General features: G+C 49.4%; 1 protein-coding gene across 1 annotated transcript; it reads right to left on the bottom strand.

Annotated features, from left to right (window-relative positions):
- Positions 1-2,788: 2,788 nt before the first annotated feature.
- Positions 2,789-20,091, bottom strand: DLST (dihydrolipoamide S-succinyltransferase). Its single transcript, XM_082275932.1, has 15 exons — positions 19,920-20,091; positions 10,457-10,490; positions 10,318-10,366; positions 10,141-10,190; positions 9,987-10,061; positions 9,799-9,854; positions 7,279-7,390; positions 6,467-6,634; positions 5,608-5,684; positions 5,350-5,447; positions 5,142-5,272; positions 4,025-4,098; positions 3,863-3,946; positions 3,393-3,560; positions 2,789-3,082 (listed from the first exon to the last, which is right to left on the bottom strand). The coding sequence occupies exons 1-15, from the start codon at positions 19,974-19,976 to the stop codon at positions 2,948-2,950; spliced, it is 1,368 nt and encodes a 455-aa protein (XP_082132058.1). The 5' UTR covers positions 19,977-20,091; the 3' UTR covers positions 2,789-2,947.
- Between the last annotated feature and the right edge of the window lie 3,890 nt (positions 20,092-23,981).

The following is a 23,981-nucleotide window of genomic DNA, read 5'->3' as shown; positions in this document are numbered from 1 at the left end:
CTACTGCTTCAGAAGCCAGTGATCACGCTGGTCATCATTTTCACCAACTTGGGAGCGTGCCACGGGAGCAGTGGGAGCTGTAGTGTAGAGAGGTTACTACACATCCATTTCAAGACATGGTGGGATTGCATTCACGATATATTCTGATGGAGATGGTGGTGGCATATTGAAGGCATGGGAAAGAAGGAGACACGGACACACCAGGGACCAGGAATCAGGTTTGATTTGGCTGTGACTATTCCCACCCAGTTGAACAATAGGATCGGCTCTTTACACTCAGACTGTAGGGTTTATGATGGAGTGTAGACTTTGAATCAAGACCCATACACTACGGGATTTGCCTATCAGTCACCCTGCTTAACTCTCCATACTTTGCCATACTCTGCTGCAACTATTAAATTGTTCAGACATATATCCTCTTCTGCCGCTCACCTGCTGACTGGTATATACTGCTCACTGGCCACCTATGCTGTTATTACATGTGATGAGTTTATGACCCTCCGATCCATAGTTAATACTGCTGCATTGACATTCGCTGCTTATTTTCCACTGCCGCTTACCTGCTATTTCATGCTACTGCTGCCGTACTTCGCTTTAGGTTTTGTTAATTGCCTATCATCAGATGGACACCGGTTGTCTGGCAGCCCAGTCCATAAACTTTCACTTCTCTGGGTTGTGCCTGAATTACTGCTTCATCACATGCATCCAGCAGCAGACTAAAGGCCCGTACACACGTACCGATTGTCGGCCGTAAATAGTCGGCCAACGTCCGATTGTCTGCTTGTTAGTATGATGCTTCAGACAACCGACTGCGACTTTTCGGCCGAACAAAATCTGGTGTGCAGGCTTTAAAATTTTTGTTGGCCAACAAAGAACGGCCGATTGTTCGTCAGTCAGAACAGATTTCGGCCGACAAAAATGTGATGATCAAGACCGGGCATGCTCAGTGAAGAAAAAACACACGAAAAGTAGACCAGAACATGACATCACTTCTGCAGTTGGTTGTTGTTGGCCGACAAAATTCGTGGGCAGTCTAGAGCACATTTCAACCAACACAACAACACTGGACAAAAGACGGCCGATCGTTCGGCCGACAATCGGTACATGTGTACGGGGCTTTAGTGTCCATGATATGCTATTGTTTGACGCGCATCCACTGACTCCGTTCAATATTGCAGTATCTTTAGAACATCGATTACCTTTATTTTTGGCGGTTACACTAATTGATCTGTATTTGTTCTACACCTGCTGCACCATTCAAGGAGTCATAATTGGTGAATTCCATGCACTTTTTATTGGATTATTGCTTATAGCATTTCTGATTTGATTTCCCATGAATGTGAGCATGTGGCGTCTGGTGCACTGTGTGGTCTTTTGTTTTCAGGACGTCTTTTTTAATGGCGATAGTGGGAATGTGTTTTGTTTTACATATTATCTCTAACATGTTGGATTTTGCTTATGTTGCATTTACAATAAAATGTTATACTTTTTGCTACACTCATTTTAGGTTGCTTTAACCACTTCTGGACTTAAAGGATTTGCCCCCTTAATAACCAGGCCATTTTTTGTTATTCGGTACTGCGTTACTTTAACGGACAATTGCGTGGACGTGCGACGCTGTACCCAAATAAAATTGATGTCCTTTTTTTCTCCACAAATAGAGCTTTCTTTTGGTGGCATTTGATCACCTCCGATTCTTATTTTTTGTGCTATAAAACAAAAAAGGAGCGACAACTCTTGAAAAAAAAAAAAATATATAGAATATTTTTGGCAGCGCACACTCGCTCCCCTAACACCAGGCGCGTGACTGACGTAGTCCTACATTGGTTCACGCAGGAGGCGCTACCTGCCGCAGTAAAACTGCGCCGGGTGGTCTGGAGCTGGTTAATATGTTTGTTTCTGTTACCATTCTCCGGTGGCTCATTAGATATGGTGCTTTAGGCTACTCTTCCTATTTGCCTAATTTTTTTATACATGCTGTTTTTTTGCCATAGAGCCCCGCTCATTAACCTTCGATGTATTTACGAGTGAGTCGGTAGGTTACTAGAGGATGTTCACTACAACCTAATTTATTGGCATTCCCATTTCTCTTTTTTCTGGCTATATTGGTCACGGATTTACATTTCAGAAATATTTATTTGAATTTTTTGAGTGGTTTATTATTCTCACTTTAACAGATAAAAACAAATGAGATGGGAAAATTTTTGTTTTTCATTCAGCTGCATATTAATTCTGCACACTAATAGTTGCCCAATAATTGTGCACACATGGATATTCTCCAAAACCTCACTTTTACTTTCTAAAATATTCAGGTTTGAGGCCTATGAACATTTTGGATTGACCAAGAGCGCTGTAGTTGTGAATCCTCAAAAATACAACTTACCTAATAATTGTGTACACAGTGTAGTCATAACTGCACATATCCAAGAGCTGTGATGTCACTAGTGTCATACAACCCCACATATCGAAGACCTGTGACATCATTAGTGTCGCATGACTCCATGGTGTAAAATTACACCTGGAGGAATATTGGGTTCTCATATTTCAAGGGTTCACAGAGGAGTTGCACGATTCTTATAACAGAAGTTTGTGGACTTCCTTCACCTCCATTGTTATACTGCTTTGTTCTGACAGTAGCATATTGCAGCTTTGCAAATATAGGGTTTTCTACGCAAGCGTTTTTTCATAAATGGCGTTTATTTTTAAACATTTAAAATCAAGTCCTTAAATATTGTAGTTAACTCTGTATATGTTGCAAGGTGCCATATTGATAGGTGGAAGATATGAAGGCCCAACCCACTGGAAAAGGAGTCTGTAAAAAGCGCACAGCAAGTCTCTGAATTGGCGCCTCTTTGCTCAGTGGGGGTTGGGTGGGGGGGGACTGTAGCCCCAACATAAAACTGGGGAGATGGGGAGTAAAGGATCATTGAGCGTGCAGAAAAACCCTTCAGAGATCCAGAAGAAGAACGCGAGGATCCTCCACTGCCGACTTGATCTTACGCAGGAAAAGGACTGCTTCTCTGCCATCTATTAGTCGATGATCATAAGTTAGGGCAACATACATCATTGGGCGCACCTCCACCTGTGAGAGCAGTGAGGCATAATGAGCAAATGAATAGAGACACAAGCCAAAAAAAAAAAGTGTGGCCCAATGAGCCCAAATACCCACTCAACATACCATATTGCAATGAGCACCCCTAAAATATTTACCCCCCAAATCTAAACAACCGCAAACTCCCCTAATCTACAAAGCCCCTGACACACCCTAAAATATACACCCCCCCCCCTTGAACTCTTCGTATACATAATACCTGTATGATCCCAAACAGCTAATTCATCTAACACTGGCCATACCCCACCCCTACAGACCCCACTACCCCAAATGTACAAACCTTTCCAGATATGGCCACAGGCCGATCAAATATGCCGTGCATTCCCAGGATTGCAGACTGTGGAGGATTGATGATAGGTGTGCCGAACATGGACCCGAACACCCCTCCATTACTGATAGTGAAGGTACCACCATCCATGTCTTCAATTGCCAACTCATTCTTGCGAGCCTGAGGAGGAAAACATTAATCCATTATTCAACCAGTTCAGATCTACTTTCACCACTTCCCACCCTGTTGGTGATGTCACGCTCTCTACTTCCACCACTGAATCTCCCCCTTCCCATTGCTAATGTTTTGCCGTCAACCCTGGCCTCTTTCTTCCAAGGAATTCTGTGCATAGTCAAGCTAAACTTATATTATTTTTTCATGATGCTCTTCATGGGTGGGCACGAAGGATTTATTCGCACTGTATGTCATGTGATGCAATCGGCAGTGCTACCCCTGAGCAGCAGCGTTTTATATCACATCACCTTCTCTCCAAGCTCTGCAATGGTCCTTTCGATGTCAGCAAAGTTCATTGACTCCACACTACGCAACACGGGAACCACCAGACCCTGCAAGGGGAGGAGAAAGATAGGAGTCACAATCTTTCTGCGAACCTCACCCCTCACTCAAAATGTTCACTCGCTCACCCGGGGTGTGGACACAGCCACACTGATGTCTATATAGTCTCGGTACACAATCTCCTTCGTCGTATCATCAATAACTATGAGAAAAACAGAGAGAGACGGTGGGGACAGAGAACTCACCAAAATCAAGAGAATGGGCCTCTAGTATGCAGTGTGGAGATATAAACCTGGCACCAGAGAGAGAGGAGCCTGTAATATGCAGGGAGGGGACAGGGGCTGGAGTGGGAGGAGCCTGTAATATGCAGGGAAGGGACAGGAACTGGAGTGGGAGGAGCCTGTAATATGCAGGGAAGGGACAGGAACTGGAGAGGGAGGAGCCTGTAATATGCAGGGAAGGGACTGGAGAGGGAGGAGCCTGCAATATGCAGGGAAGGGACTGGAGAGGGAGGAGCCTGTAATATGCAAGGAAGGGACAGGGACTGGAGAGGGAGGAGCCTGTAATATGCAAGGAAGGGACAGGGACTGGAGAGAGAGGAGCCTGTAATATGCAGGGAAGGGATAGGGACTGGAGAGGGAGGAGCCTGTAATATGCAGGGAGGGGACAGGGGATGGAGTGGGAGGAGCCTGTAATATGCAGGGAAGGGACAGGGACTGGAGAGGGAGGAGACTGTAATATGCAGGGAAGGGACTGGAGAGGGAGGATCCTGTAATATGCAGGGAAGGGACAGGGACTGGAGAGGGAGGATCCTGTAATATGCAGGGAAGGGACAGGGACTGGAGAGTGAGGAGCCTGTGATATGCAGGGAGGGGACAGACCCGGGACTTTAGAAGGAGGACCTCTAACAAAGAGCAGGGACCAGAGAGGGAGGAACTCAATATGTAGGACAGGGACTGGAGAAGTGGGGGCCTCTAAAATACAGAAGACTGGGGAGAGGGTAGCTGCCAATTACCAGGGAAAGGAGAGCTAGTATGGACTGAGGAAGTAGGAGCCTCTAATATACAAGGTGCAGACAAAACAGACACTATAAATGTAAGAGGCTCTAACAGGTAGGGGACAGATACTCTAATATACAGAACAGGGAATACACAGGGAGGAGCCTGCAACAGACTCAGACCCAGAATGGAGGGTGCAAGAAGGGGCAGGCCATGGGGTGTTATGTAGGAGGGGGGAGGGGCTCACCAGCATTGACAGCCGGCTGGTCCTGGAGAGCGAATGCTGCAGCTTTAACAAAAGCGGACATAAAGCCGAGCTTTAGATTGTGTTTTTTCAAGAAAGCATCTTTGTGCAGCGTCCTCATCTGCTGGATGTTACTAAAGAAGAGGAAGATGCGTTATTAGACTCCAAGCAGGAAGACCCAACCCCTACCCCCCTGCTGCCGGACTCTTACCTCATATCCACCTCATTGAAGGTGGTCAGCATAGCACACGTGTTCTGAGCTTCCTTCAGCCGCTGAGCGATTCTCTGGCGCATCCGGTTCATTTTCACCTGCAGAGGGCACACTGAGTAGAGCAGCGCACAGTGCAGAGGAGGGGAAGGAGGGGGTTTACCATGTAGAGAGGAGGAAAGAGAGGAGGGGCTTACCCTGTGTTAGGAAAGGGAGGAGGGGCTTACCCTGCTGGTTTCAAGAAAGGAAGGAGGAGCTTACCCTGTGTTCTGTGCGCGCGCTGCCAGCTGGGGCGACCTCAGACACAGGGGCGGCAGATGTTGGCTTCACAGCAGACACTGCAAGTTCATAATAGGTCAATAACAACTCTGCCAACTGAACTGATCCACCAATACACTCACAACTTGTGCCCACTCAGTGCCAGTGTGTAATCACTGACCTCCGTATCTACAGTCTCCACCCAGTGCCAGTGTCCAATCACTGACCTCCATTATCTACAGTGTCCCCCCAGTGCCCAATCACAGACCTCCATATCTACAGTGTCCACCCAGTGCCCAATCACTGACCTCCATATCTACAGTGCCCACCCAGTGCCCAATCACAGACCTCCATATCTATAGTGCCCACCCAGTGCCCAATCACTGACCTCCATATCTACAGTGTCCAATCACTGACCTCCATATCTACAGTGTCCACCCAGTGCCCAATCACAGACCTCCATATCTACAGTGTCCACCCAGTGCCCAATCACTGACCTCCATATCTACAGTGTCCACCCAGTGCCCAATCATTGACCTCCATATCTACAGCGTCAAACCACTGAGCTTCATATCTATGGTGTCAACTCAGAACACGTGTCCAATTACTACCCTCCATATCTAGTGTCCAATCCCTGACCTCCATATCTACAGTGTCCACCCAGTGCCCAATCACTGACCTCCATATCTACAGTGCCCACATCCAATCACTGATCTCCATATCTACAGTGTCCACCCAATGCCACTATCCACTCTGTCCTTCATATCTACTGTTCCCATTCCATTTACACCGAAATTTGTCAAAAACTATTCTAACCAATCTCACATCACCCAACATCCTGTAGTAATGCTGTGCAACGTACCGGGCTTTGTTTCCAGTGGTTGGGAAGAGACGGGTGGCACAGGTGGGAGAGATGTGGGAATTGGACCAGCAACAGAAGGTGGGGCTGAAGGAGGCTGAGGACTGGCTGTAGGAGGAGCTGCAGATGGAGGGGGAGCTGCAGCCTCGGCTGGTTTGCTTTTAGGAACAGCTGAACGGAAAACAAAAACAACAAAGATACATTTACTACCTTCCATAACTTTCCTTCAAGACTGACCACACCCCACCTTTCTCCAGCCAGCACTAAGTACCCTCCAAGACTGACCAATCCCCTTTTTTCCCCTAGCCAATATGCAGTAGCTCAAGACTGACCACTCCCCTTTTTTTTCTAACCAATACTAAGTAGCTCCAGAATGACCCCCGCCCTCTCTTTTCCTCTAGCTATTACTATGTACCCCAAGAGCGACCACTCTTTTTTTCTACTAGCCAATACAGATTTACCCCCTCCCCTTCTTCCTCTTGCCAATACTACGTAACTTCATGACTCCTCCCCTTCTTCCTCTAGTCAATACTAAGTAGATCCAGGCGGACCCCTCCCTTTTTATTCCTCTAGTCAATACTATGTAACTTCAGACTGACTCCTCCCCTTCTTACACAACTAGATAATACTATGTAGCTCCAGACTGACCCCACCCCCTATTTCCCCACAGCCAGTACTATGTAGCGCCTGATTGACCCCTTCTCCCTCTAGCCAATACCATGTACCTCCAGACTGACCCCTCCCCCTTTTTCTCTGGCCAATTCTATGTAACTCCAGAATGACTCCTCCCCCTTCTTCCTTCAGCCATTATGTACCTCCAGACTTTCTAAGGACAAAGAGCGGAGTCCCACCCTCCACCTTGCCGCCATCAGGGACCAGAAGAGCCTCGATCACTCCAGCTGTAGGAGCGGGTACTTGTACCGATGTCTACACAAGGAAACATGAAGGTAATAAAGAGAACCAGTCATGACTGGGACTATACTTTGCGGCAAATATCACAAGATGCCCATTACGTGTATTAGCAAGAAAAACCGGTCCTGTGCCCCCCTCTGATTTAGCTTCACTTTGTTACAAAGCCCCGAGTTCGTGGCTAAACTCCACCACCTGCCCTGTCCAATGAAAGAGCTCCTCTGGCCATTTTTCTTGCACATTGGAATGATAGTAGGTAGGGTTTAATTCTTTTCAGAATTAAGAAATCTCACAATAGAGATGTTTTCTTTATCCTGACCCCCCCCCCCCACCCCAGGCAGGAGGTGTGACCACCTCACAAGAGGGCCCAAATTGTTAGAACCTCCCACAAGTGCCCCTATTTATACCAGAGCTGTGACCATCTGACATGCAGGCTGCTATTTATAGCACTTCACAAAAGGGTCCCTATTTATAGCACCTAAAATGAATACCACCATTTATAGCAGAGCAGACCTCGCATGAGAGTCCTGATTTATAGCACAGCTGTGATCACTTCACCAGGGCCCCCATTTATAACACCTCCTACCAGGGCCCCTCCATTTATAGCACCTCACACCAGGGCCCCTCCATTTATGGCACCTCACACCAGGGCCCCCCCATTTATAGCACCTCACACCAGGGCCCCTCCATTTATGGCACCTCACACCAGGGCCCCTCCATTTATGGCACCTCACACCAGGGCCCCTCCATTTATAGCACCTCATACCAGGGCCCCCCCATTTATAGCACCTCACACCAGGGCCCCTCCATTTATAGCACCTCACACCAGGGCCTCCCCCATTTATAGCACCTCACACCAGGGCCTCCCCCCATTTATAGCACCTCACACCAGGGCCTCCCCCCATTTATAGCACCTCACACCAGGGCCTCCCCCCATTTATAGCACCTCACACCAGGGCCTCCCCCCATTTATAGCACCTCACACCAGGGCCTCCCCCCATTTATAGCACCTCACACCAGTTCCCCCCCCCATTTATAGCACCTCACACCAGGGCCCCCCATTTATACCCCCTCACACCTGGGTCCCCCATTTATACCCCCTCACACCTGGGTCCCCCATTTATACCACCTCACACCAAGGCCCCCCATTTATACCACCTCACACCAGGGCCCCCCCCCCCATTTATACCACCTCACACCAGGGCCCCCCATTTATAGTACCTCACACAACCCGCATTTATAGAACCTCACACCAGGGCCCCCCCATTTATACCACCTCACACCAGGGCCCCCCATTTATACCTCATACCAGGCCCCCCCTTCAACAGCACAACCAGCAGGGCTGTGACCCCCCCCCCAATTTATAGAACCTCACACAAGGCCCCCTATTTATATAATTTTACATTTTTACCAAAGTTGTGACCATCTCACATGCAGGCCGCTATTTATAGCGCCTCACAAAAGAGTCCCTATTTTTAGCACCTAAAATGAATACCACCATTTATGGCAGAGCAGACGTCGCATGAGAGTCCTGATTTATAGCACAGCTGTGATCACTTCACCAGGGCCCCTATTTATAGCACCTCCCACAAAGGCCCCCTATTTATGGCACCTCCCACTAGGGCCCCCCATTTATAGCTAAGCCAGCAGAGCTGTGACACCCTCACATGAGGGTTCCTACTTACTTACAGCACCTCCCACCAGGGCCCCCATTTATAGCACCTCCCACCAGGGCCCCTATTTATAGCACCTCCCACCAGGGCCCCTATTTATAGCACCTCACACTAGGGCCCCTATTTATAGCACCTCCCACCGGGGCCCCTATTTATAGCACCTCCCACCAGGGCCTCCAAATTATAGGATCTCATACAAGGGCCCTTCCCTCCTATTTATAGCGCCTCACACCAGGGCCCCCTCATTTATAGCCCAGCCAGCAGAGCTGCGACTACATCACATGAGGGTCCCTGCTTACTTATAGCATCTCACACAAAGACCCCTATTTATAGGAGAGCTGTGACCACCTTACAAGGAATTCTGGGAGGCAGACAGCTGTGAATGGGGTCCCTGGTAATGTTTTCTGGGAGGTGGACAGGCAGTTGTGGATGGGACCCCTCGTAATGTGTTCTGGGAGGTAGATATAGAGCTGAAAATGGGACCTCCCGGTAACGTGTACAGAGAGATGGACATAGAGCTGTGATTGGGGCCCCAGCGAGATGTGAATGAAGGTCACATGACCGCACAGCCATCCTTACTGCAGTCCTTCGTGTGCCACACGACCTATTCCCTCATTTCTATTAATCGGCTGTTTGGTGTTAGTGGGTGGAGCCCAGGAACAGTGGGGACCCCTCCCAAAAAAAAAAAAGTCAGTGCAATGGCCAGTGTCTGTAGAACAGAATCAGGTAAAAATCCAGCAGAATTCCAATCACCTTGTCAGTCTCAATCTCGCACACAACTTCATCCTCGGATACGGCATCCCCGACAGCTGCAGGAGACAATGAGGGGTTAACTGACCACACTTGGAGCCTGGCTGCACAGAAAACCCCTTCCCGCACAGCTTACCACCCTTGGCCTGCCTTCCCCTTCCCCCACCCACCCATCAGCACCACCATCTCACCTTTCTCCCACCTGACATCTCCCTCTGTGACGGATTCAGCAAATGCTGGTGTGTTGACAGTCACCACGTCCTGCCCTGCCGGAGGGGAGAGGGGTTAGGAGAATAATGGTCACTGAATTGTTTGACCTGATGCGTAAACTGTGCTAACACTTACTGCAAACGGCTGACGTCCGATAGAACCTGATGGCATCTGTACTGGAGGGTCTGCAGAGAAAGAGACCAGACAGCGCAATCAGCATCCTGCCCAAACACATACAAACCCCCAGGTGCAGGCACCAACCCAGATCCACAGTGCAGGATCTGGCAAGTGCAGTAGTTGTCCTCTACTTACAGAAAGTTATTCTGGCTGCCAATAGACGTGATTCGGCACCCAGCGGCCCCTGAAAAAGAAAAAAAAAAAAAAATGAAAAAAATAGATCATCAGAAACAACTCTGCACCATTCTCTGCAAAACATTGCACTCATACTTACGTGTGTAAAGCCGGATCTGCGCACCGCTGGAACCCTGAGGGAGAGAGAAGAACTGTCAGAGATTGGAAAGGAGCTCCGCCAACAATCCTCCAATCAGCTGTATGCAATGTGCTCCTCCCACCCTTCACTATAGGGCATAGTGCCAACAGTCCTCCAATCAACTGTCTGCACTGTGCTTCCCCTACTTCCACTATAAAGCATAGTCCCCATGTTCCTCCAGTCAGCTGCCTGCACTGTGCTGCTCCTACTTCCACTACAGAGCATAGTGCCAATGTTCCTCCAGTCAGCTGCCTGCACTGTGCTTCCCCTACTTTCATTATAGAGCATAGTGCCAACGTTCCTCCATTCAGCTTCCTGCACCGTGTTGCTCCTACTTCCACTATAGAGCATAGTGCCAACGTTCCTCCAGTCAACTGCCTGCACTTCTACTTCCACTATAGAGCATAGTGCCAACGTTCCTCCAGTCAGCTGCCTGCACTGCACTTCTACTTCCACTATAGAGCATAGTGCCAACGTTCCTCCAGTCAACTGCCTGCACTTCTACTTCCACTATAGAGCATAGTGCCAACGTTCCTCCAGTCAACTGCCTGCACTTCTACTTCCACTATAGAGCATAGTGCCAACTTCTACTTCCACTATAGAGCATAGTGCCAACGTTCCTCCAGTCAGCTGCCTGCACTGCACTTCTACTTCCACTATAGAGCATAGTGCCAACGTTCCTCCAGTCAACTGCCTGCACTTCTACTTCCACTATAGAGCATAGTGCCAACTTCTACTTCCACTATAGAGCATAGTGCCAATGTTCCTCCAGTCAGCTGCCTGCACTGCACTTCTACTTCCACTATAGAGCATAGTGCCAACGTTCCTCCAGTCAACTGCCTGCACTTCTACTTCCACTATAGAGCATAGTGCCAACGTTCCTCCAGTCAACTGCCTGCACTTCTACTTCCACTATAGAGCATAGTGCCAACGTTCCTCTAGTCAACTGCCTGCACTTCTACTTCCACTATAGAGCATAGTGCCAATGTTCCTCCAGTCAGCTGCCTGCACTGCACTTCTACTTCCACTATAGAGCATAGTGCCAATGTTCCTCCAGTCAGCTGCCTGCACTGCACTTCTACTTCCACTATAGAGCATAGTGCCAACGTTCCTCCAGTCAGCTTCCTGCACTGTGCTGCTCCTACTTCCACTATAGAGCATAGTGCCAACGTTCCTCCAGTCAACTGCCTGCACTGCACTTCTACTTCCAATATAGAGCATAGTGCCAACGTTCCTCCAGTCAGCTGCCTGCACTGCACTTCTACTTCCAATATAGAGCATAGTGCCAACGTTCCTCCAGTCAGCTGCCTGCACTGTACTGCTCCTACTTCCACAATAGAGCATAGTTCCAAAAGTCCTCCATTCAGCTGCCTGCACTGTGCTTCCCCCACTTCCACTACAGAGCATAGTGCCAACGTTCCTCCAGTCAGCTGCCTGCACTGCAATTGTACTTCCACAATAGGGCATAGTGCCAACAGTCCTCCAATCAGCTGCCTGCATTGTGCTTATCCTACATCCACTATAGAGCATAGTTCCAACAGTCCTCCAATCAGCTGTCTGCATTGTGCTCCTCCCACCCCAATTTTAAGTCATGGCGCCTACTTCCCCCTCAAAGTAACAAATTGCTACGCACAGATCAGAGTGGATAAAAATTGATTCAAAAATCCCACTTTTTTTTTTTACTTACCATAAAATCCATTTCTCTGATGTTCAATGATGGACACAGCTCCTTCTTGACCATCGAGTTATACTTTCCCCCACTGGAGTAGCACAATAGGCAGGAAAATCTTGACTACGCCTTACTCTTAACTAGGCAGAAAAAAAAAAAAAAAAAAAAAAAAAAAGAGTGCCCATGGCGGAGAGTGGGAGTATACTCCTTGAGACTGCCCCATAGGCGTAGTCAAGCTTTTTCCTGCCTAGTGTTCTACTCCTGTAGGGGGCAGTATAACCCAATGGTCAAGAAGATAAGAAACTTTGTCCGTCAATGAACGAAAGAAATCGGATTTTTTTGTTTATTTAAATCAGATTTTTCTGATTTTTATCAAAATTATTTTAAGAAGATGCTTTTGGAGTAAAAATCAATCTAAAGATAGTTTTCTATTGAAGATACTTTATTAATTTAGTTTATTCAGCATAAAATAGAGCTCAGTTATGTAGCATGAGGCTGCATTTTTGGTAAACTCATTTAATGAATCCAAGCGGAGATAACATGCACTGCATTGATGCATTCACACAATTTCACAGAAACCATGAGATAAAGGAATATTCCTGAACTTTGTTTTATCCCATTGTTTTGCAAATGCATGTACACTACAAACTGTATGATTGAATACAGTTCTGATTTTGAAGTTTTACTAACCTGACAGCTTATTATTCTAAATAGGAAACCTTCATTTTGTTTGCAAATATTAAAGCTTCTAACTACCAGCAAGAATAAGTCCTTACATTTAAATAGCACCTGTCATTTCAGCGCCTGTTAGCAGGCATCCCCTGCTGCCACCACGTCCCTCACCTTGTCGTGTCACTGCCACCTCACCAGCGGGTCAGGGGAGCCGCCGCTGCAGGACAGAGATGACAGTTGCTCTTTATTATGATTTTAATCAAGCCTTTTTACTAGTGATTTAAATCAAATCCACCCCGTCACAGATCCCTCTAATATAGGAACAGCAGAGCCAAATGGAAAGCTCAGTCCAGATTGGTGCACTGCTAAACATCCAGCAACACACCAGAGGGCAGAGAATATTGGATCTTTTGTTTTCTTGGAATACATCAAGGGCACAGAGCATATTTATATCAGGGCTCGACAAACCTCAGGCGCCAGGTCGCATTGGCGACTAGAATTAGTGACCTGGCGCCTGGGGTGCCCTGCAAGTTGTGTCCTGTCCCTTTTGCGCCCCCCCCCCACCTCCTCCCCGGGTGCATGGACTACCGCGCCGTACGAAAATTGAGGCCCCGGCTTTTCGGCCTTCTTCTGTTAGATGAGAGAGGCTTCCAACGGGGGGACTGGCGCCCTCTTGTGGTGACCGGGAGTTTCACAAGCAGTCACTAATGACTGTTTCCACTGCCTGTTCTCAATGCCTGCCCATCTCCTTCCCAAGAGGAGATGAGATGGAAGTTTTTGCAGGCTTCATCTCCCTGTAAACTTACCTTTGCTTAAAGGTAAGTGGACAGGGAGTGTGGTTATTTATTTATTTTTTAAAATTTAAATAATTTTTCTTTTTCTTTTTTCCAATTATTGAAAAATATTTATATTTTTTTTATCATCTCCCTGCCATGCCACAGCCACACAGCCAAAGGCCCCTTTCACACAGGCTGTCTGATCAGGTCCGCCTGTCAGTTTCTCAGGCAGACCTGATAGGACCCTTCAGTCTCCTCTATGGATCTGTAATCTGCCGCCATCTAATCCTGTCCGCCAAAAACAGAGGGATGGTGGTTCTATTTTCTATCCATCCCATGGATCGGATCAGATGGCATCGGATGGATAAAAAATAATTACATTTTCTTTATTGTACATTAGGGAACACCACGCATCTTCATATCCATGACGACTGGGATGTACCAAAACACAGCAACTGGCCCCAAACAACGAAACCAGAACAGGTTAGAACCGCAACAGTCCGCAAACACACGCCAACCAAAGGTACCGCCCTCAGTGTCTCAAACATCAACTTGGTAAAACTTTGTGAAAGTGGGAACCAAAAACCAAAAGTAGCAGCTTTATAAACTTGAGCTACTAAAGCCTGAAGAGAAGCCCAGGAGGCACCAAAACCGTTGGTAGGATGAGCAGGTAATGAAAATGGTGGAACGTTGTCTTTTAGACCGTACGCTTGAGAAATAAGAAGACAATTTATCGGAGAAATGGTAGATTTGGAAGCTACGTGACCCTTCCATGGGCTTTCAGCAAAGACAAAAAGGGAACGTGACTGACAAATAGCAGCAGTCAACCTCAGGTAACACGTGATAGCACAAACTAGGGATGCACCGATGTACTTTTTTTTCACGGTGAGCACCGATATCTTTGCGGTGCGATTTGAACCCATACAAAATGAATGGGCTCAAAATGCACTGCAAAGAATTGCATGCCGTTTCCTGCACTGCCGCTGTGTGAATACAGGCTGAAGTCACTGTGGCAAAGCCTGGGTTCACAAAGAAGCAGTGCGGGAAACCGAAAGGAATCGCACCGCATATCTGTTCAAATCACATGCGCTTCTTTGCAGTGTGATTTGAGCCCATTATTTTGTATGGGCTGAAATCCCACAACGGTATAAGCTTTAGGTATCAAAGCAAATGCACAAGTACTCATGTAAATGCTTTGTATCGGCACTGATACCGGTATTGGTGCAACCCTAGCACAAACCATATCTAAATGGTAAAGAGCCTTATCATTCAGCCTCTGAGGCTTAGGACAGAAAGACGATAACACAATGTCCTGGTTAAGATAGAAAGAAGTATCGTATATACTCGAGTATAAGCCGAGTTTTTCAGCACATTTTTTTGTGCTGAAAACACCCCCTCGGCTTATACTCGAGTCAAAAAAAAAAAAAAAAAAAAAAAGTTTCCCGGCTGCTCCGACGCGTTTAAGAGTTAAAAATGGCGCCGCTCGGCGTATACATGTCACCGCGCATGCGCCGCCACCGCTCGGGACAAGCCGGGAATAGCCGAACGTATACCAGCTTTCCCGAGCGGCGGTGGTGAGTGCGCAATGACGTGGCGACACCGGGCGGCGCCATTTTTAAAATGAAGGCGCCTCTGGAACAGGTAAGTGAAACACAGCCGCACTAGTATGCCCGCAACCCCGCATCCTCTTGTACCATGCTTGCCACCTTGAATTCTCCTGTACATGCCCGCCACCCTGCATTCTCCTGTACCATGCCCGCCACCCTGCATTCTCCTGTACCATGCCAGCCACCCTGCATTCTCCTGTACCATGCCAGCCACCCTGCATTCTCCTGTACCATGCCAGCCACCCTGCATTCTCCTGTACCATGCCAGCCACCCTGCATTCTCCTGTACCATGCCAGCCACCCTGCATTCTCCTGTACCATGCCAGCCACCCTGCATTCTCCTGTACCATGCCAGCCACCTTGCATTCTCCTGTACCATGCCCGCCACCCTGCATTCTCCTGTACAATGCCCGCCACCCTGCATTCTCCTGTACCATGCCAGCCACCCTGCATTCTCCTGTACCATGCCAGCCACCCTGCATTCTCCTGTACCATGCCAGCCACCCTGCATTCTCCTGTACCATGCCAGCCACCCTGCATTCTCCTGTACCATGCCAGCCACCCTGCATTCTCCTGTACCATGCCAGCCACCCTGCATTCTCCTGTACCATGCCAGCCACCTTGCATTCTCCTGTACCATGCCAGCCACCCTGCATTCTCCTGTACCATGCCCGCCACCCTGCATTCTCCTGTACCATGCCCACCACCCTGCATTCTCACCCTAGGCTTATACTCGAGTCAATCATTTTTCCCATCTTTTTGTGGTAAAAGTAGGGGCCTCGGCTTATACTCGGGTCGGCTTATACTCGGGTCGGCTTATACTCGGGTATATACGGGTAATCACCTTTGGTGAAAATGATGGCGTAGGCCATAGAATCACCTCAACACAGTGAAGCACCAGGAACAGTTTCTTACAGGGAAGTGTAGCCAATTCTGAGAATCAAAGTCATGGCAACCAGAAAAATAACCTTCCGAAACAGGACTAAAGGAATATCCTGGATTGGTTCAAATGGGGATCTCTGTAATATAGAAAGTATCAAGTTGAGGTCCCACAGAGTCCAGATTGGTGGGACAATATGAGTGACACCTTCCACAAAGGCATGTGCCAAAGAAATGTGTAATAACCGGTTGTGAACTGAAACTTTCAACAGAAGGTCGGGTTGATCTTGAAGAATCCAAAGGTCGTTCCGTCAGCATTTTTAGTGTCAGAGCATCTCGTTCTCCTGGGTCAGGTCAGGATTTGCCAGAATTCCTTTCGCTCAAATACTGTGAAGCAGACGAGATGGTAACTCAAGAAAATCATAATTTATGAAAAGCTGGTGTCACAGTGTCACCAGAGCATCCACCATAAACACTGGAAAAAAATTTGTCAAGCTTTGCATTGAACCTGGACACCAGAAGATCCACATCTGTGGCGCTCCACCGACAGAGTTCTTCGAACACCACAGTATTGCGCTGAGGTATTACAGCATCAGGGAGTCCAATCATTGCACCCTCCAGTCCCATGTCACCAAGACATTCTGCTATAGGGGCTTTGAATGAAACAGGGCATAGCCTCAAAAGAGGCTACCACCTTCCCAGAACCCACATACAAAGACAAATTGGGGGATTAGTCAACGACTTGAGCAAGTCCATCCAAGTTCTCAGAGCAAGAAATGTGCCCGGAAGGAGGATAACCCTTCCTGTCTAACAGAATGACGATCTGCCTTGTTTACATGGACAGATTGTAGTTCTGCCTGTGTAGTCGGTGGGTCCCAGCGGACATTGAGTCTGCTGTACCCGCCGCTGGGTTTCTCGCTGTGTGTGATCGCAGCATCGCCCCAGACCCAGAAGTGTCAGATCACGTACTGGGTAAGAAGTGATCTGGTGCAGAATATCTATGGGCGCAGTTAATCTACGGTGGGCGGTCGTGAAGCAGTTCAACACCACCGGGCTTTTTATTTTTTGCTAAATAAACGAAAGGGGAAAAAAAAAAAAAAGAACAAATTTTTAATATTTTGTTATAAAACTTTGGAAGAAGGTAATTTTTCTCCTTCACTGATGGGCGCTGGTGAGGCGGCACCCATCGGTGACACTGACGGGCGCTGGTGAGGCGGCACCCATCGGTGACACTGACGGGCGCTGGTGAGGCGGCACCCATCGGTGACACTGACGGGCGCTGGTGAGGCGGCACCCATCGGTGACACTGACGGGCGCTGGTGAGGCGGCACCCATCGGTGACACTGACGGGCGCTGGTGAGGCGGCACCCATCGGTGACACTGACGGGCGCTGGTGAGGCGGCACCCATCGGTGACACTGACGGGCGCTGGTGAGGCGGCACCCATCGGTGACACTGACGGGCGATGGTGAGGCGGCACCCATCGGTGACACTGACGGGCGATGGTGAGGCGGCACCCATCGGTGACACTGACGGGCGATGGTGAGGCGGCACCCATCGGTGACACTGACGGGCGATGGTGAGGCGGCACCCATCGGTGACACTGACGGGCGCTGGTGAGGCGGCACCCATCGGTGACACTGACGGGCGCTGGTGAGGCGGCACCCATCGGTGACACTGACGGGCGCTGGTGAGGCGGCACCCATCGGTGACACTGATGGGCGCTGGCGAGGCGGCACCGATCAGTGACATTGATGAGCGCTGGTGAGGCGGCACCGATCAGTGACACTGATGGGGTGACACTGATGAGGCGGCACTGGTAATCAGTGTCCCTCTTAGAAAAGAGGGTTATCGGCTCTCCTCTCTTAATACTGTTTGCATGAGGAAAGGAATGCTGATAACCGGCTTCTATTTACATCCGTGGTAAGCTGTGTCCAAAGAGCTGCTGATTGGCTCCTTACCCCGATCTGTGATCAGAAGTGTCCAGAGGAAACTGATCAGAATGAGTGCAATCACAGGAGGATGTCATATGACGACCTACGAGAACAAGCCACCTGCGCTGTAGCCGCCATTCAGCTATAGTATGGCAAGTGGTCAGCATATATTTATGCCTATCACATTACAAAATAGTGCAAAATTTAAAAAAAATAAATAAATAAAAAATACATTTAATTCGTAAAAAACTTTTGAATGCTTTGTACCATTGCTAACAGCTGAAGTGTAAACATAACAGTTGCCGGAAGGTATCGGTGAGTACTAAACTTAAAAAAAAAAAAAATGTATCACTGCATCCCAAAAAAATGTATAATTTATGAAGATGCTCTGCGTCTTGTGATGAACAATGCAAAAAAGCCACGGCTCTCAATGTGGAGTCACCTATAAAAAAAAAAAAAATATGGCGGATCCCAAGGCGTGCGCTGAACATTAAATATAAGCGACTCCGCCTTATAATCTGCAATGCATCGACTGAAAGGTGCCGCAACGCCTTCGCATCCCATCTGGGTGGCCATATTGGCACCAGGGCAACGCTGATCACATGACCTATGCTGAGGGCGGTGCAGATCAAATGACCCCGCTGAGGGTGCTAGGGTGGCACTGATCACATGACCCCCCCCGCTGAGGGTGGCACTGATCACATGACCCCCCCCGCTGAGGGTGGCACTGATCACATGACCCCCCCCCCGCTGAGGGTGGCACTGATCACATGACCCCCCCCGCTGAGGGCACTGGGGTGGCACGGATCACATGACACCCCCCCCCCGCTGAGGGTACTGGGTCGGCACAGGTCACATGACCCCGCTGAGGGTGCTGGGGCGGCACAGGTCACATGACCCCGCTGAGGGTGCTGGGGCGGCACAGGTCACATGACCCCCCCCCCCACCGCTGAGGGTGCTGGGACGGCACAGGTTACATGACCCCCCCCCCCCCCCCGCTGAGGGTGCTGGGGCGGCACAGGTCACATGACACCCCCCCCCCGCTGAGGGTGCTGGGGCGGCACAGGTCACATGACACCCCCCCCCCCCGCTGAGGGTGCTGGGGCGGCACAGGTCACATGACACCCCCCCCCCCCGCTGAGGGTGCTGGGGCGGCACAGGTCACATGACACCCCCCCCCCCCCCCTCTGAGGGTGCTGGGGCGGCACAGGTCACATGACACCCCCCCCCCCCCGCTGAGGGTGCTGGGGCGGCACAGGTCACATGACACCCCCCCCCCCGCTGAGGGTGCTGGGGCGGCACAGGTCACATGACACCCCCCCCCCCCCGCTGAGGGTGCTGGGGCGGCACAGGTCACATGACACCCCCCCCCCCCCTCTGAGGGTGCTGGGGCGGCACAGGTCACATGACACCCCCCCCCCCCCCGCTGAGGGTGCTGGGGCGGCACAGGTCACATGACACCCCCCCCCCCCCCGCTGAGGGTGCTGGGGCGGCACAGGTCACATGACACCCCCCCCCCCCCCGCTGAGGGTGCTGGGGCGGCACAGGTCACATGACACCCCCCCCCCCCGCTGAGGGTGCCGGGGCGGCACAGGTCACATGACCCCGCTGAGGGTGCTGGGGTGGCACAGGTCACATGACCCCCCCCCCCAGGGCAGCGATGATCACATGACCAGTGACTAACACCAACATTGCAAGACCTTGATACAGCTCATGTAGGGACACATGACCCTCCCTAAAATAATATGCAAACCACAACCTGACAGATGACCTATGAGGGGGGATGTGGGGGAAGGGTAGGTACCTCCTCAGAGCTCCGGGCGATTTGGGGTATAGGAAGGAACCGAGTATCGTAGGGGAAGGGCTGGGGTTACATAATTACACTCACCCTCCGGAGGGCGGACACCGGGCAGCGCAGGGTTCGACTCAGGCAGCGAGAGAACATGGCTGGGACACTCGCCTCAAGGACACGCCGGAAACAGGACCGGACCAATGACCCGGGAGAGGGGGAGCTCCGTTCCTTACGGTGAACTTGTCCCTCTGACCGCCATCTTCTCGGAGTCCGACACCCTTTCTTCTCTGCACACGGTCCCAGGGAAGATGGCGATCGCGCCGGAAACCGGAAGTGCTGTTTCTCGGCCTCTAGCGGTAGAAGTTCAACGGAAGCAGCGAGGTGGGTGGGGCAGAGCTAAAACACTTCCATTAGGGGGAGGGAGGTTGCCATGTGACCGGGGGGCGTAGCCTATCATAGCCCTTTAGGGTGAACGCGTATCGTATACCGCACCCTGTACAGGGGACAATGTATATTGGGGGGAGGGGACAGCTGAGCAGCTTCCCACTGCGCATGCTCACAGCTGCGGAGGTACACACGGAGCTATGTCATAGGAAGCCATGGTGAGGACTTCAAGGGGAACTTTACCCATAACCTTCTTTAGCAAGGAACGTTCCATATTAATTTAACTACTTGACCTCTGGAAGATTCACCCCCCTTCATGACCAGGCCAATTTTCACCTTTTAGCGCTGTTGCATTTTGAATGACAAGTGCGCGGTCATGCAACACTGTACCTACACCAAATTTATGTCATTTCCCCCCCACAAATAGAGCTTTCTTTTGGTGGTATTTGATCACCGCAAGTTTTTTTCTTTTTTGCTAAACAAATAAAAAAAAGACCAAAAGTTTGGAAAAAAAAAGTTTTTTTGTTTATTTATACAATTTTGTAAATAAATAAGTTTTTTCCTGCACTGACAGGCACTGATATGCAGCATTGGTGGGCACTGATAGGCGGCACTGGTGGGCAATAATGGGCACTGGTGGGTGGCACTGATAGATGGCAATGACGGGCATTGGTGGGAAGCACTGATGGGGAGGGCACTGGCGGGCAGCACTGATGGGGAGGGCAATGGGGGGCTCCCTGAGCCCTGATTGCCATCTCTGGTGGCCATAGTGGGCATCCCTGGGGTCATGGGTGGGCACCAATCCCCCCCCCCCGAGGGTCTGCACTGATAATCAATGATCTGATTACCAGTGCCGACCCCCATCTGTCAGGAGAGCCGCAGATCGGCTCTCCTTTACTCGTGTCTTTAAGGCACGTACTGAGGAAAGCCGATCAACGGCTCTTCCTGTTTACTATGTGACCAGCCGTGATTGGACACATGGTAAAGAGCCTGCGGGGAGTCAGACTGACACGCCGCATCACCCATCGCCTATCCTGCCACCGTCATATGACGTCCGGTCAGTAATAATGGGGTTGTGGCCAGAGTGCAATAACCATGTGAGGATTTTATGGGACCATAAATACCAGGAGTGCGTTATGTAAGGAGTGTAGAGTTCAGGAGTGCACTGTGTATAGAGTGCAGTGTTTAGGAGTGAGCTACATACAGAGTGCAGGGTTGTGCTATGCACAGAGTACAGGGTTCAGCTCTCGGTCATAGGTTGTCCACATCTCACCAACACCTCTCCTCCTGGGGGCAAGGGCCGGATTCAGCCCACGAGCCTTGTGTATGACACATGTGCAATAAAGCATGACAGGTCCTCTTTATGGAGACATCTGGGGGGGGTCCTTGAAAGCATGAGATCAAAAGAACAAAACCTTGATCTCATGCTTTCCAAAAAAATAAAAATGGTGTAAATAAGTGTTTACATTTGTCCTAACCAGAAATGACGAATGCTCAGCTCTTCCAGTCTCCTAGACCAGTGGTCCTCAACCCTGGCCTACAGGGCCCACTAACAGGCCAGGATACTTTTAAGAAACTATAAATGTTGCTGTGTGAGAGCGCCACATGCAGAAACCACTGAGGGCTACAGGGAAGGACTTTTATAGCATCAGGCATCCATTTCCCTCATTTGCAAGACTGCCAACCGGTCTTTTGTTCACACATTGAAGTTTGACCAGGTTGATGTTTCAGCCTCCTCTGATGCCAGCTGCTGAGCCCTTCTTGACCAGTTTGATTTTGGCTGTTGCCGTTGTTTGCTGTGTTCTCCATACCTCAGATGCACTGCGTTTGGATGTTCCACAGTTAAGATCCTGTGCCTTTACACCTAAGAAAATAGTATTTTTGACTGCTACTAAAATCTATTTCTTGGATTACAGGACCTTCCTCTCTGTTCTCTATGATGTCCCTATTGCTTGCTACAAAACTGAGGCTAACTGAACATAGGAGGGGTTATGGAGGGTATGTCCTTGCAGCTCTCCTTTTTTGCCAGAGTCCCATTACCTGAAAGTAGCTACATATAACCAAAGTTTAAAGATTTTAAAATTCTGTGTCCTGAATAGTACTCCAAGAAAAGTATTTTACTGGCAAGTAAAAAAGCCTATTTTCCTTACTCATCTCCATGGCCTCAGCGCCACCCAAACTGGTAGTATTTTAAGTTGTTGAGAACCAGGCTTTGAGGGCAAACCTACATTTATTAACATCTAGATCTATGGCATAGAGGGGGTGGAGTTCACCCTTGCCCATGAAAATATGTCCGGAAAGAAAAAAAGACTGCATTTGTTGCACAGCCAACTACAAAAGGTGCTGTCCTCAACAGGGGTCGACCGATTATCGGTGGGGTCGATATTCACATTTTTTAATTAATCGGTATCGGTCAAAACTTACCAATATTACAGATCGTGGCCGCAGCAGGGGAAGACCATTATCTCTTTGGGGCCCACTATCGGATAGAAGAAGCCAGGACTCAGAAGGTTTGCAGTGCACTGCAGGCCCAGTGTGCGGCGCATGCACACGGCGTCATTACGTATGTTGCGCTCCGCGCACTGGGCCTGCAGACATTCTGACTGAGTCCTGGCTTCTTCTACCCGGATAGGGCCAAGGCTGCTGTCTCCCTCGCCTCTGACAGTGCATGCCCTGGAAAGGCAGAACTGGAACAGTGAGGACACGCCAGCCACCCAAAGCAGGGAGCCAGGTCACACACCCACACTCCAACAGCAGGGTGCACCGTGCCAGCCAGCCACTTTAATAAACATTAACATGTTCATGTGATTTTTTTGAAACCTTAAATGTACACAATATTGGCTATCGGCCTGAAAGGCGGCCAAAAAAATCAGTATCAGCCCTGAAAAAAAAAAAAAAAAAAAGATCTGTCGACCCCCTAGTCCTCACATATCCAATCAGGGAAGAAGCCTCCCAAGAAGGCGGCTGCATAAGGGTACTTGTTACTTGGCAATGAGGAATGTGGCTGGGAGCTCTACAACTGTATCTGTGGATGGTTGCCACCCAGGCTGGATTCCAGCTATAGCTGCCTTAGTACATCTCATTATGTAATGTGCAATGGGTTTTATAAAGAAAGATAACATTGTTTTTGAATAACGTTAGTTTCACAGGAAGTAACAGGGACTTCAATTTGTGGCAGGATCAACATTTTCTGTACTTAATAAAAAATGTTCTTAGCCTGAAGAATTACAACTAATGCAGCCACTACATCTACAGACTGGTAACCTGAAATAGATTACATTTTTGTTTATGGGTTTAGTTTTCCTTTAGGGCAGGGGTGTAAAACTCAATTTTATCGCGGGCCACATCAACATTATGATTGCCCTGAAATGGCCGGTTGTATCTGTAAGACCAGATGTCCAGAACATTCCCTACCCTTTCACAAGACGTCAAGAGCCTCTCCACCACCAGAAGTTGAGTCCCCCACCCTCCCTTACATCACAGTGCAACCCCATTGCCTTGTGCTGCTGCTGGGAAGAAGCTAGAGGCAATGCTGGAAAGCAGAAAGTACAGGATCTGGAGGAGGACCAGAGGAGGGCTGAAGCTCTTCTGCAGCTGCAGGTGTGAGGGCCACATGAAATGGCCTCGAGGGCCGGATTCGGCCCGCGGGCCTTGTGTTTGACACGTGTGCTTTAGGGGGATGGGTGAAAGGAAATCTGCCCAGGAACTCAGCTGGCTCTTTCACTACAATCCTGGAAGGAGCATGCAGCCTGGTTATCAGCATTTTCAGCCAGC

The sequence above is a fragment of the Pelophylax lessonae genome (genome assembly GCF_965119305.1).
Source record: "Pelophylax lessonae genome assembly, chromosome: 13".
NCBI classification, from domain to species: Eukaryota; Metazoa; Chordata; class Amphibia; order Anura; family Ranidae; genus Pelophylax; species Pelophylax lessonae.
Note: the sequence above shows the minus strand (reverse complement) of the source record. Positions and strands in the feature narration are given on the sequence as shown.